Here is a 15,186-nt window from a genome sequence, read left to right on the forward strand (position 1 = left end):
TACTGAAGCTCGCGTGCCTAGAGCCCGTGCTCCGCAGCAAGAGAAGCCACCGGAATGAGAAGCCCATGCACCGCGACAAAGAGTAGCCCCTGCTTGCCGCAACTAGAAAAAGCCTCCGTGCAGCAATGAAGACCCAACGCAGCCAAAAATAAATAAATAAATAAATTTTAAAAAATTATGTAGTAGTAGAATATACTATAACCTAGAAAAAAAACATGACTTTGTAAGTCAAAAAACAGATGACAAAAGATTATTGAGCTCATATGACTGGAAGAAGGGACTGACTGGAGTGATGAACCAAAATGTTGACGGTAGCTCTTAATGGTGCAATAAGGGGACATTTTTAATTTCTTTATGCTTCCCTGTGTTATCCTAAGTTTTGTACAATAAATGTATATTTCTGAATAAGCATTATGTTCATAAGTTTCAAAATCTGGCAATTATAAAAGGGTATACAGTAACAAAGTCTTTTTTCCTAGTCCTGTCTCCCAGACAACCTATTTCTTTCTCCAGTAGCATCCATTGTTATTGGTTTCTTGTGTATCTTTCCAAGGATCTGTTGATAAAATCTGTATATATACATATATTCTTTTTACCCTTTATCACACAAAGAACAGCATACAATACACTGTTTTGTAGTTTGCTACATTGAATAATCTTGAGCACCTATTATTTCACCCATGTGGAAGTATATCTGTAGGATACATTCCTAAAAGTGGAATGGCTGGTCAAAGAAAAATGTACATTTGTCATTTGGATAAATATTGCCATATCGTCCTCTGAAGTTATGAAAAAATCTTTTCATGATTTCTTCCAGTACTTTAATGGTTTGGGTTTTTTTTTTTTAACATTTCAATTCAGATCCCTTTAAATTTTTATCCTGGCTTAATGGATACTTAATAAGAAAAACAAATTATTTAAAACATTAAACTCCTCACTCATAGTGGAAATTCAAGGGCTCGTTGTCCCCATCTGTTAGATCACAGGATCTAGATGCAAACAAGGACATCTTGCAAAGGTTCAGTTTACGCAGCGGGTAACATAGCCAGACCTCTGCTCGGCTGTGTGCAGGTTTATTTCCTTCCAGAGTCTCATGGTAGTGAAGAATCAAGCCCTGAGAGCGTGATTTCCACCTGCAAATGAATTTTTCACTTCAGTAGAACTCAGGTCGCTGTTTGGATTTTCCTCCTGAAATATTGTAAGTCGCTTTCATCATTTAGATAAAAAGAAGTGGCCTCCCCTTGCAGTACTGGGATATGTGTGTATGGGCTGCATGACTTAGTGTAGGACAGTGTGAGAGCACATAGGAAAAGAACTAATTTTACTCCTACAGGGATTCTGGAGACCTGTTACTCACTGGCAAACCTAAGCAGCTGTACTGAAATGTCAGATGGATTTGCACAGCTGACTCAAGTTGCCGAAAAGAGAGGAGCATAGTAATTCCATAAATTGACCCTCTCCAGCCAAGCCCTGCTTAATATAGTTACGGCTCGAGCTTAGCGGCAGTCACTCCTAGAGGCTCAGCAAACACCACTGGGGTTCTTGGGGGAAAAAAAAATCTCTCAAGGTGGTATTGACCTGGGACGCTTGGTAACTGGGGGAACTTCTTGAGAGTTTTTTCTTTTTTAAAATCTTTGATTATTTCTCCTTTTCTAATAAAGTATAGAAAAGTATAGAAAAGAATCATGTCGGAACACAGCAGGAATTCAGATCAAGAAGAACTCTTTGATGGGGAGATTGATGAAGATGAAATCTTGGCCAACTTGTCCCCAGAAGAGCTTAAGGAACTGCAGTTGGAAATGGAGGTGATGGCCCCTGACCCCAGGCTTCCCGTGGGAATGATTCAGAAGGATCAGACTGACAAGCCACCAACAGGGAACTTCGACCATAAATCTCTCGTTGATTATATGTATTGGCAAAAGGCATCCAGACGCATGCTGGAAGACGAACGTGTTCCTGTTACCTTTGTGTCATCCAAGGTAACCGGGGATTTGTATACAACAGAGAAATGGCTGCCTGGGCTGGGCTGGCACGTGTCCCTGTTGTAACTGTCATTTCTCAAGACTCCATGTTTTGTCGACGTTTATAGATAAATCAGAATATTTCATCCTACGCCAGATGGGAACTTTCTTTAACACTTACATGGTATAATTGGGAGGAAAAAGTGGTAATTTCTTGTAAATATCTCTTTAAAAAAATTGCCACGGGGTTTCTTGTGCAGGAAAGCCTATATTCTGTAGGCATGATACTTAGTGAATTAACTCATAACCCAGAAGCATTTGTCCTTTATGCTTTTTTTGGCTCACAGAACCCTTTAAGAAGCTGAATAAGGCTCTCCGTTCTCTCCTTCCATCACATGCATACATATACAATGTTTCACATACAATCTCAAGGGTGTCACAGTCCCCCTGAAGTCCAGCCTCATACTCTGCAATTAAGCCAAGTCAAATAACCAAAAAAATCCAGTATTACCACAGTGCATTGGATATCAGTGGTGAATATAGAAGTTGATGCTGTTAAGCTGTTTTAAAGATAGTTCTTTCTTTAAATATGTTCCTTATATGAAAAGTAAAATTGTGGTCCACTCTATGGACTTGTATATCAGCACATTGTTTTAAATGTTTCACTTAAAGATGACTTGGCAAAAATAAGACAGAGATCCCCACAGGTAAAGTCTCTTATAGTTATGCCTGCTAATATTGATATATCTTGTCACATTACCATCATGCTGGCCATAATTTTAGGAAAGTTATAAACTGATTTCATGGCCAGGGGAATTTAAACATGTACTGCACTCAAGAAAATGAGTTGCTGGCTTGATCAGGTTAGAGTGTAAGGTACAATTTGCAGACGTTTTACAACTAGAGTAAAAGCCAGTTCTATATGAACACCAATTTCAGAGGAAAAAACAAATTGGGTACTTTTAACACTTTTTCTTCCTTTGGTATAATTTAAACAGCTTGATAGTTGGCTCCCCCTGCTGAGACAAATGAGAAATGCAAAGGTGAAGGCTTGAGTTAAGGTGTCATTTGTCAATTCCAACCTATAATGTTATAAGCAGTAAAATCAAGTTCTTATTTTTTTTTAATTACAGGTTTATTTTTTATTGAGATAACATTGGTTTATAACACGATGTAAGTTTCATGTGTACAACATTATATTTCTACTTCTATATACCCTACAGTATGCTCACCACCAAAAATTTAGTTTCCATCCATCACCATACAGTTGATCCCCTTTACCCATTTCATCCTCCCGAGATCAAGTTCTTGCTCAGATGAGCCTCTGTGTCAAACTGCTACATCAGCTTTCAAAATGACACCTATGAGGTACACATACTTTATGGGAAAATGTGCTAATTGATGTGCAAACATTTAATAAACATTATTGATATGACTGTCATTTTCCTTCCCAGACTAAGCAGTTGTTTCTAAATCTCTACTAATCCTGTCCCCTTTTGTAGCTGGCTTTGCCTCCTAGACACTTTCCTTCCAAAGGAACTGGACTATAAAGCCTGTCCCTGGAGTATCCAGGGTAGTTTTCCCAGAGCTGAGCAAACAAAAATCAAAGTTTAAGGGTTTTGTTATGTTCCAAATATCAAACTGCTCTCATTTTCCCCACAGTATCTTATTTTCAGGGAAACTAGTTGTACACATTACATTAGATTGGCAAACATGTTATGTAAATTTTGGTTAGGGCAATAAGGAAATTATTATGTAACACAGAGCTATTGAATACAAAGATGCCTATTCAGCTATATACAAAATAAAGATTTCAATGAATGGATAAATCCATAAGGTTTTCAAAACAAATAATTTTTAACTGCTACTGGAACTGAACCCCATCTTTAAAAACAATAGAGGGTCTGAAAACAAAATTAACTAGGCTTAATTTTAATACAGGGGATGAGAAAAACACAGCCAAAAACTGTGTTCATGCATGTGTGTGCCTATAAAAATTTATCTTTATTTTTGTTGTATTTGCTTGAAAAACTAATATGTGTACTTGGTTTTTAAAAAAACTTAGTCTAGAATTATATAATGTAAAAAGTGAAAATCCCCTCAATCCTTCCTTTTCTCAGTTATCTTAATAGTTACCTCTCTTCCTCAGAGATAAGTACTTACTTGGTAAACATTACAAGTCTGTTTTTTCTATACATTTATAAACTTTTATATAGTGTGTATATATGTATACACATAAATATGTAAACAAATGGAATATTATACCTACAGCTTATTTGCTTCCTTTTTTCACTTAGTAATAAATCTTATTATCTCCACTAGATACTTCTGCTCTTCATATTTCTATGTGAATAAACCCTCATAACATGTATTCTAACCCTCATAAACTTCTCTTTTAGGGAAAAACTCAAGAACAGCATGAAGAAATAGACAAAAGTAATAAAAATGTGTCCCAGTATTTAAAAGAAAAGCTTAATAATGAAATCACTGCACATAAAACAGAATCACAGGGCAGTGACAATGTCCAAGAAACAAATAATGAAGATAATGAAGATGATGTGGAAGATGAAGAAGATGATGCAGAAGATGAAGAAGATGATTCAGAAGATGAAGAAGATGAGGGAAAAGAAGACAGTGAAGAGAGTGATGAAAAAACAAAAAGGGAAGAGGAAGGTGAGGTAAAGGAGCAAATCAGAAATGGTGAGAACAACAGCCAACAGGTAACTGATAAAGTAACTGAAGAACAGAAAGACAGACCAGAGGCCCAAGAAAAAAGTGAGAAAAAAATATCAAAATTAGATCCCAAGAAGCTAGCTCTAGATACCAGTTTTTTGAAGGTAAGTGCAAGGCCTTCCGGAAACGAAACGGACCTAGATGGGAGCTTAAGGCAAGTGAGACAAAATGACCCTGACATGAAGGAACTCAACCTGAACAACATTGAAAACATCCCCAAAGAAATGTTGCTGGACTTTGTCAATGCGATGAAGAAAAACAAACACATCAAAACCTTCAGTTTAGCGAATGTGGGTGCGGATGAGAACCTAGCATTCGCCCTGGCCAACATGTTGCGTGAAAACAGGAGCATTACCACTCTTAACATCGAGTCCAATTTCATCACAGGCAAGGGAATCGTGGCCATCATGAGGTGTCTCCAGTTTAATGAGACACTAACCGAACTTCGGTTTCACAATCAGAGGCATATGTTGGGCCACCATGCCGAAATGGAAATAGCCAGGCTTCTGAAGGCAAACAACACTCTCCTGAAGATGGGCTACCATTTTGAGCTTCCAGGTCCCAGAATGGTGGTAACCAATCTGCTCACCAGGAATCAGGATAGACAAAGGCAGAAAAGACAAGAAGAACAGAAACAGCAGCAACTCAAAGAGCAGAGAAAGTTGATAGCCATGTTGGAGAACGGGTTGGGGCTGCCACCTGGGATGTGGGAGACTCTGGGAGGACCAGTGCCCGATTCTGGGACGCAGGAGTTCCTCCAGCCTCCTCTTCCTCTTCCTCCTCCTCCTCGACCTCCCAGCTCCCACGCAGTCCCCTTCAGTCGACAAAACGAAATGATGAAAAAGCCATCGCACACCCCGAAGTACAGGACGGACCCTGACACCTTCCGCATGGTAAAGCTAAAGAGGATCCAGCGCAAATCTCGGATGCCGGAAGCCAGAGAATCAGCCGAGAAAACCAACCTCAAAGACGTGATCAAAACACTCAAACCGGTACCGAGAAATAGGCCACCCCCGCTGGTGGAAATCACCCCCAGAGATCAGCTCTTGAACGACATTCGTCACAGTAACATCGCCTATCTTAAACCTGTAAGTAGGAGGAGGGAGAAATGGTGAACACACAGTAGGAGGAGGGAGAAATGGTGAACACACACCACAATAAATGTCTCCCAACTCTCTTCCCTGCTCATTTTGACACCAGGAGATTGTCCCTAACTGAGGGAAATCCGTCAGCATGACCGGTAGATCTAAATGATTGGTTATCCTCAAAGACACACATCTATATAACTTCTGTAACGATGATACTAATAGCTAACATCTATTGAGCACTTACTATGGGCCAGATTCATTATGTGAATTAACTCTTACAGTCACTTTAACAACCCTGTAAGTCAGGTATTATTATTCTCCCTGTTTTATAAAAAGGAAACTGAGGATTAGAGATGTTAAAAAACACGTCTAGGAGAAACAGCTCAGAAGTGGTAGAGTTGACTTTGAAATCCAGTTCTGAGTCCAGGGTCAAGCTTTTATTCACTCCAGCCACACAGAGCTGACACAAGCAGAGATCCCCAGGGACCTGCTGCAGGAAAAAAAAGGAGTGAGGCCTAATTAGGCCAGTGTTTGTAGATGAGTGTTTCCATAGTGCTTGAAAAAACAGTTCTTTTTTAGTAGATGAATGGAGACTACCTGCAATTGCAATTATACTCTTTATTTTTTAGGTGGGTGGAAAATAATAAACTTAAGATTAATATCTCCATGAATAAATGGAGCTTTAAAATATTTTACTATTATTTCAGTTTTCATATTTACTATGATTCACTATTACTGATGCTGATAGGTGAAAATGTTCTATTCCTTGCAGCTTAAGTTATAGAAATAAAGTTTTTTATAGTCATTACTATGGGGGCATTTATGGAGGCTGAAAGGTGCGTGTCCAAAGGCCACAGGTGGTTGATAATTAACTATTGTTTTAAAATCTAGTATGTAATTTAGCCAAGATATTACATTGACAAAATAGTCAATATATTATTTCATCATAGAGAGTCAGTTTTTGTCAAGATGTTTTAAACAGATTTCCATGTAAGCTTGTTCTTTTTCTGCTTTTAAAGAGCTTTATATTCTCAAACAATAAAGGGAATTCCCTGGCGGTCCAGTGGTTAGGACTCAGCACTTTCACTGCCGAGGGCCCAGATTCAATCCCTGGTAGGGGAACTAAGATGCTGCAAGCCGCATGGCGTGGCCACAAAACAACAACAACAACCCAGTATAATTGGTTCTTATTCATATATACACATGTATGTTCCTTATACCCATCTCCTAGTAATGCACAATTGACAACATTTCAGCATTTTATTCTTCTGAATCAAAGATGACTTTCAACTGTGATTTAGAGGGACTCTGATTCTTCTTGGGGCAGGGGTCAGGGTGAGAGCACTAGAGGTCACATGAGATCAGGCAAGAGACCTTTGCCTGCCCTTGGGCACAACATCAACACTTTTTGTACCTGCTCTTCTCCAGGCAGCCAGACCTCTGTAGGGGGTGGTTCAGGGTGTTGTTTTGAGAGAGGCTAGTGCTGTCCCTCTTTAATCAGTTGTCAAGGCAAATCCAAGATGCCTTGGTGGCTAGACAATCAGAAAATGACATTAGGAGAAATCTTTTTTTTTTTGCGGTACGCGGGCCTCTCACTGCTGTGGCCTCTCCCGTTGCGGAGCACAGGCTCCTGACGCGCAGGCTCAGAGGCCATGGCTCACGGGCCCAGCCGCTCCGCGGCACGTGGGATCTTCCTGGACTGGGGCACGAACCCGTGTCCCCTGCATCGGCAGGCGGACTCTCAACCACTGTGCCACCAGGGAAGCCCAAGAGAAATCTTTTTAAAATCTGCGTTAAAGGTGGCACGTGGATTCAGAGTAGACAAGAGAATGAAGTTTAAATGATCATCTGACCCCATTCCCTGCCTTCTGAGGGAATGTTCTGCTGAGCAAATCGGCTTTCCCTGGAGTTGGCTCCATTTTATCCATCTGCTTACCCATTATTGCAATAAATATTGGTGTAGTGCTGCCATGTGTCAGGCGCCACCAGCAGGGAATAGGACAGGTATAGTCTTAATTTCATGGAGCTTACAGTGTTGGTTTTATCATTTTTACAGTCAAGACACTCTGCCTTTTAGTCAAGTGAGAACACTTCAGCTTGGAGTCTAGATTCTAGAGCAAAAGGCATTAAGGTAAATTCATGATAATAATTACCAAAATGCCACACCCTACTAAGTAGTACATTTTTCATTTTCAATAAATTCTAAAGTGCTATCAGGGTTTTTTTTAAATTATTTATTTATTTATCTCTGGCTGCGTTGGGTCTTCATTGCTGCGCTCAGGCTTTCTCTAGTTGCAGCGAGCGGGGGCTACTCTTCGTTGCGGTGCACAGGCTTCTCAACTGCAGTGGCTTCTCTTGTTGCACAGCAAGGGCTCTAGGCGCGCGGGCTTCAGTAGTTGTGGCTCGTGGGCTCTAGAGTTCAGGCTCAGTAGTTGTGGCGCACGGGCTTAGTTGCTCCCTGGCACGTGGGATCTTCTCGGACCAGAGCTCGAACCCGTGTCCCCTGCACTGGCAAGCAGATTCTTAACCACTGTGCCACCAGGGAAGTCCCAAGTGCTGTCAGTTTTGAGCTGTGTTTTGTTTGTTTTTAATGTCCGCTAAGGAAAAATATGCAGCAAAGTGAACTCTGACACGGTTTGTGAATGGTGGTCTTGCATATCAACCTTTGCTTTGCAATGTCTTTTATCTATGCAAGGGACTGGCATCTTCTCCTGCTTTCAGTTGCCTGGCTTGGCTTGCAATAGACATCTCTTGATATGTATCTCAGATACAAAATGTCATGCAATTTCATCAACGTGGTCCTTTAAAATGCTCTGCAAGAAAAATGTGAAAATGCATTGTCCAACTGACAAAAATTCACTTGACTGACATCAATTCGCTCCCTACTGCTGTGTTTTTGTGCCTTGCTGCATACATAATAAATGTCTGCTTTAATGCCGACTCATAGTGTAATCTCTCTTAAAAGACATTTTTTATCTTTTTTTTTTTTTTTTTTTTTTTTTGCGGTAGGCGGGCCTCTCACTGCTGTGGCCTCTCCCGTTGTGGAGCACAGGCTCCGGACGCGCAGGCCCAGCGCCATGGCTCACGGGCCCAGCCGCTCCGCGGCATGCGGGATCCTCCCAGACCGGGGCACGAACCCGTGTCCCCTGCATCGGCAGGCGGACTCCCAACCACTGCGCCACCAGGGAAGCCCAACATTTTTTATCTTTTAATTTGAAATCATTTGAGACGTGTGGAAGTTCAAAGAATTCTTACAAGCCCAACACATTTTGTCATATTTGCTTTGTCATTCTTTAAAGGATAGTTTAAATGGCAATACATTTGCACGTGTGCGATTCCAACGGGGCACAGAGCTCAGTGGAAGTGCTAATGGTATGAAAAGCTATACTGTGTTTGTGCTCCCACCTGCAGCCAACTATTGTAAAACACCGTTGACTGTAAGATGCTTTCTGATGTCAGGGCTATGGAAACATCGAAAAATATGCATCTTAGACTCAGTAAAATGCTGTAAACGCCATCAGTGGTGATATCACAAGATCCCAGCAGAAAGGGCTATTTTTGGCTGGTCAAATGAGACACATCCCCCCTCACTTGAAGGAGATGAAACTAAAGGTTATGGGGTTTTTTCCCCCAACTTGTGTTGGAGGATAGAGATGCTCTCTAAATCCCTGGATTTTCACATATGAAGTTAAAACCCAATTTGGAAATCTTATAATTGTTTTTACTGATGCTCCTAACTAAACATTGAATATCCATAAATATACTTAGAAATTATTTATTTTTAAAGGAAAAAATGATTATTTTTTTTCTCTCATGGACTTGGAGATATTATTTTTCTATTTTCTAGAGCATAGCTCATGAGGTAGTTTATATTTTAAATTTGTATTTTTTCCTTTTAGTGTTTATTCTCTCCCCATCTCATGCTTCTGGCTTGGGATCCCTGAAATGAAGTTTCTAGCAGAGAATGAAGGGAAGTCTGTATACTTGCTTGGCTCAAATGCTACCTCTTCCAAAAAGCTGCCCATTTAATTCAGTTTAAGAGAGGTGTATTCTGGGGGCCAGGTATTGAAAACTAGTGGACTGTAAGCCCGATTTGCAGGCCTGTTTTGTTTGGCTTGGGTATTGTTGTACGAGTTATAAAATATCACATGATAATATGCAGATATCTGACAGCATTTGAAACATCAGATCCAGCCACAAGGGGCCTGCATGTGCATGGCACTAATAAGCTGGATCTGTATTGACTTCTCCCTTGAGATAGGTAATGGACTCTCCAGTTTTTCCTCAGTCTCCACCATGCCCTACTGCCTAATCCCTGGCCTTTTTCACTCATTTACATTACTTATTTGACTGCTGTAGAATTTTTTGGTTTGTCACATTGTTCTTATTGTTTTTAGCTATGTTTTAAAAGTCTTTGTCTTGTCTAACTGAATTTATTAATCGCTTATTTATTTCCCTCTGAGTTGATAATTCTGAGTCAAGGTGATGCCAGCCCAAAACAAAGACATTAGGCTTGTACAGGCTTATTCCTCCCTGGTAAGTGTATGATTTCCTTTCCTCTTTAAAAATTTGGTGGTCTGCTCACTGCCTACCATCCCAGATGAGTATCTGTACTTTTCATTGAGATAAAAATCTCATCTGCAGCAACTACTTAATTTACTGAGGTCAACTGCGTTTATATTATATGCAACTTTTGGTGCCATTCAAGCAAGGTAACTATTTTAACATTCAGTTAATTTTACTTTGGGCTCACCTATGTGTGTCTGGACTGGTTTCACCTCGGTGCCTAAAGACATGATTAAATTTCTCCTTCAGAAAGATTTCAGTATAATAACTTTCCGAGCAGCCTTAATTAGCCAAAAGACTCCGTGACACATTAGCAGTTGTTATGATTACAAAAATGTAAGAACATAGACTCCTGAGTCTTCATCTCTGGCCAGTTTTTCTTTGCCTCATTTATAAAATATCCTATTTCTTTTGAAGTAGGGTCTCTAGATTCTGTCCTTTTGCAGTTTTCTCCTTTTTCACATCTTAGCTTTTCCCTTTGTTTCAATTATCACATAATCTAGGACAATCCCCAAATTTCCCTTTCCCTTTAGATCACTCAGGGTTTTCTTAGTACCTTCATTCAGTCTGTCCCCAAACCAAGCTTTTCCTTTCTAGATCTAGTTGTTGTTTCTGGTTCCCAATTTTCCATGCTGTCTCCATTCTCTCACACATTCAAGTCTAAAGCCTCAGAGTTCCCTTCAGTTCCTTCCTTTTTTCTGTCCCTTTTTTTCCTTAAAAAAAAAAACCCCAAACCCAAGAACCCAAACCTATCAGAATCTCCAAGAACCAAGGCCAAATCTAGATCAGAGCTTTAGAAATGTTATACTCTTGATAGAGGGAGTCTTCACAGGAGAAAGCAATGTAACATTTCAAACTCATTTCAAAAGAGCATAAGTGGACTAGAATTATACAGACCAGGAACTTCCCTTCCCTAATACCTAGTGGAAAAAGAGTTTTTGATGTACAACTTTTCTAAAGTCTGTGATAGTGATTCCTAAATTTTAGCATGCATCAGAAGCACCTGGAAGGCTGAATACAGATTACCGAGCCCATCTCTAGAGTTTCTGATTCAGTAGGTCTTGGATGGGGCCTGAGAATTTGCATTTCTGACAAGTTCCTTGGCAATGCTGATGCTGCTCATTTGGAGACCACACTTGGACAACCACGGTTCAGTGACATCTATGGCAAACCATACCTCCTGAATTTTTCCCCTGAAGGACCTTCTTTTCCTCTCTCTCCACAACACTTTGCTCAAGTTACTTATTTTCTATCTCTGTCTTTCAAAATAGATCCAACAGGCTCGGCTCAAGTATGGCTTCTTACAACAAAAGAAAGGAAACCAAACATCAGTGGTGAATACCCTTCCTGTCTCTTTCTACTGCCCCTCACTTGTACCTCTCTTTCAGCATCTTCCACAGGGTTCCTTAGGTTGACAGCTCTTACAGGCACAGTGTAGGTCTCCTAGTGGATTCTGTGTTCCTCAAGGTAGGTCTTCCTCATCTATGTCCTGGACACCCATCGAGGTGTTGGTCCAGAGCAGGAACTGCAGTCGAGTGTGCTGAACTAAACAACCCCTGCTGAAATGGGTCTTCCCATCCTGCCCAATTGCTCCCAGTCTCTGTGGGTGTATGTACGTGTGTGCGTGCACTGTGTAACGCTATACACATGCACTTTTTTAAAAAGCTAATTTTAACCAACAGGTGAAGGGGGAACAGGGCCCCCCTAACAATAATGTGAGTTGATTCTTGTTTGTTGTAAGTTTTATATTTTTGTAAGATCAGATCTAGCTATCTTTTCCTTTATGGTTTCTGTCTTTTGTGTTCTGCTTAGAAATGGCTTTTTTGAAACTTATTAAAATATTTGCCTATCTTTCTTGCTGCTTTTAGAACTTTTGGTTTTTAAAAAATATTCCATATTATAGATGAATTAAAGGGTTAGATGTTAGAAGTAAGTAGGAAGCAAGAAGTCTGCTATTTTATTTCTTTGCCAAGTAGCTAACCACTGATCATTTAGTGACCCATTCTTTTCTCCAGTGATCTGAACTGCCAGTTTGGGCATATTTTAAATTAGTTAATATGTCTCTGGGTTTACTATGTTGGGGCATTGCCACGTTTCACTTTTCGGAGTATTTTTATTAATTTGGAACCCTTCTATGCATATAAACATATATCAGGAATAACATACTATAAAATATTTTTTCCATTCAGTAATACAGAGAACACAGTTTTGACTATTTGTTACAGCTCTGCAGTTATTGTAAATAACTGGCATTATATATTTTGTTTATTGGTGGTGTTCACTGTTGGTGTTCTCCTTGGGTGACTGTTACCAATCTGTAGTCACATCCCTCCTCTCCTGAAAGTCTGACACTAGGGAGGGAGAGAGTCAGAGCACATGGAGGACCCTTTGGTTTGAAGGCTGTGCAGGTAGCAGCAACACATCCAAAGTTCTCTCCAATGGGCAGGATGTTGGGAAACCTTTTTACGCAAAGGTTGTGGGCAGAGAACTGTCTAAGAGGGTCCATAGTAGATGGCCAAAATGGTTCCTCACGTTGGCAGGTTGACACGGGCCATAGAAGGAGAGACATTTTAAAGTCATTATTATACAAACTCTGAGTGTCCTTTGGACTCTGTCAGTGTTCTCTGAAAGGCACATCCATGATGGATGAGTCATCCTCCTAAAATATAACAGCACTTGAAACCCATTAAGAACTTATCTTATCTTTATGTTGTTCCTGTGAAACAAAGCTCAAAGTTGATTTGCAGTCAGACTTATGCTACTCTTTTGCAATTTTTTTTGCCCTTGGGCGTTCTCCAAATACGGCTGTAATATTTGGTGAGTATCACATTAGGAATGTGCTTTAAAGAGGAAAGACCGGTTCTTAAAAGAAAATACATTTTATATTCTTATGGTGGTATCTGTTTGGTGAGTATTTCAATACTCAGGAAGGCATTGAAATCAGGCAGATCTAGGTTCAAATCCAGCTCTGCCACTTCCTAGCCCTGTGACCTGAAGCAAATTGCTTAATCTCTCTGAGCCTGTTCCCTCTTTACAAGGTGGTCGTAAGATGAAATGAGGCAATGTTTTAAAAAGAAGTGTTAATGTTGATTACTAACTTGTATTACTTAACCCTTATATTAGCCTTGTGAACAAGATACTGTTACTGTCATTTTATAGCTGAGAAAATTGATGCCCAATACCATGCAACTAGTAAGTGCTAGTTCCAGGATTTTAACCAGGCAGAGTCCAGCACCCACCCTCTTGTGTATGTGATAAGCTTTACCGTGTGCTCAGAACCCTTGGATCTGTCCCGGCATCAGTAAATGCCCACTTCATGGTGGCTGTGGCTATTATTGTTGTTTTATCATGATTTGAGGGGTCTCTCTGGCCAGAATTTCTAATCCGCTTTACACCCTTTGAGGCATGTACATTTTGTCATTTTTGCTGTAAAACACTTGAATATCTAGCATTAATTTTTCTCCTCTTTTCAAATGCTTAAATCACAGGTGCAACTGCCAAAAGAACTGGCATAAGAGGCAACAGAATAATCTCGGGGAAGAAGGAATTGACATAATGACTCTTGGATTAGAGTTTGGAGACTGTTTCAGCAGCATACTTCTGGATCCAGGTGGTGGAACTGGGAACATTGCTAACTGATACGCGTATTTTGTAAAAGGCTTGGCCCGTGACAAAATAGGGGCTGAAAAGGCAGGGGGAAGGAGATAAAATATGAATATTCAGGGCAAGATTTTCTACTTCCAATCAGTTGGAGTGACTTAGGTGACACTGAGTCTTCTAGCAGAAGTTAATTTTTTCGTAAACATTTGCTTTATTATTGCTTTCTTCTGGTAAATAACAATAAATACTATAGCGGTGTTAACTATTATATTCCCATTTTTTTCTCCTTCCGTCTGTTCTGCTGTAATTCATCACACAGTATCTTAAAGGGAACAGAACATGTTTCACTCTGTGGAAATGTGAAGGGTGAATTGAACTCCAGGCCCTCCAGATGCTTTGAAATGGAAGAAATGTTAATTGCCTCCTCTTCTCTGGAGAATCAGTTGCGATTTCCGGTTTCCAACCCTGCCTAGCTTTCTCTCTTGGCCATTTTCCTGTGTGTTGGGATATACTTCTGATAGGGGTGTCTGTGAAGAGCAGAACGCTTAAGCCATGGGACGTGGAGAAAACAGTGTTTCCAGAAAAACTAACAGGGAAAACAAATGCTGCTTATATATAAAAACTTCCCTGTTTCCACACATATAGAGACAATGGGAGACAGCATGCTAGTTTTGTTAAAAAAAAAAAAAGAAAGAAAGAAAAAGAAAGAAATTATGAATAATATATTTACTGAGAAGCTTTTGGTTTTAGCTAAGTATGTATATATATATATATATATATATATATATACACACACCTAGATATATTTTTAAGTTTAGTCTGTGAATGATCTTGATCTTGTTCTTCTAAAAAATCTAAGGAAACTTGCTATAGGATTAACCTTGAATTCCTTATCTATCATTCAAGGCCCTCCATTGCCTGTTTTCAATTTAGTAATTCAGTCTTATCTGCCACAGATTCTTTATACTATTCTTTCACCTTTGTTTTGTTTTTTAATTTTATTGAAGTATAGTTGATTTACAATGTTGTATATATACTATTCTTTTTTAAAAATTAATTTATTTATTTTGGCTGTGTTGGGTCTTCGTTTCTGTGCAAGGGCTTTCTCTAGTTGCAGCAAGCGGGCACCACTCTTCATCGCGGTGCATGGGCCTCTCACTATCGCGGCCTCTCTTGTTGCGGAGCACAGGCTCCAGACGCGCAGGCTCAGTAGTTGTGGCTCATGGGCCCAGTTGCTC

At 39.9% G+C, this 15,186-nt stretch overlaps 1 protein-coding gene across 1 annotated transcript; it reads left to right on the forward strand.

Annotated features, from left to right (window-relative positions):
- Window positions 1–1,685: 1,685 nt before the first annotated feature.
- LMOD3 (leiomodin 3) lies at window positions 1,686–13,863 on the forward strand (the record flags this gene model as incomplete). The annotated part of the gene is made up of 3 exons (XM_081246426.1): window positions 1,686–1,979; window positions 4,361–5,782; window positions 13,837–13,863. 3 exons carry the CDS (start codon window positions 1,686–1,688, stop codon window positions 13,861–13,863), a joined length of 1,743 nt encoding a protein of 580 aa, XP_081102552.1.
- Window positions 13,864–15,186: the final 1,323 nt, after the last annotated feature.

This window comes from Mesoplodon bidens (genome assembly GCF_964165515.1).
Source record: "Mesoplodon bidens genome assembly, chromosome: 10".
Taxonomy (NCBI): domain Eukaryota; kingdom Metazoa; phylum Chordata; class Mammalia; order Artiodactyla; family Ziphiidae; genus Mesoplodon; species Mesoplodon bidens.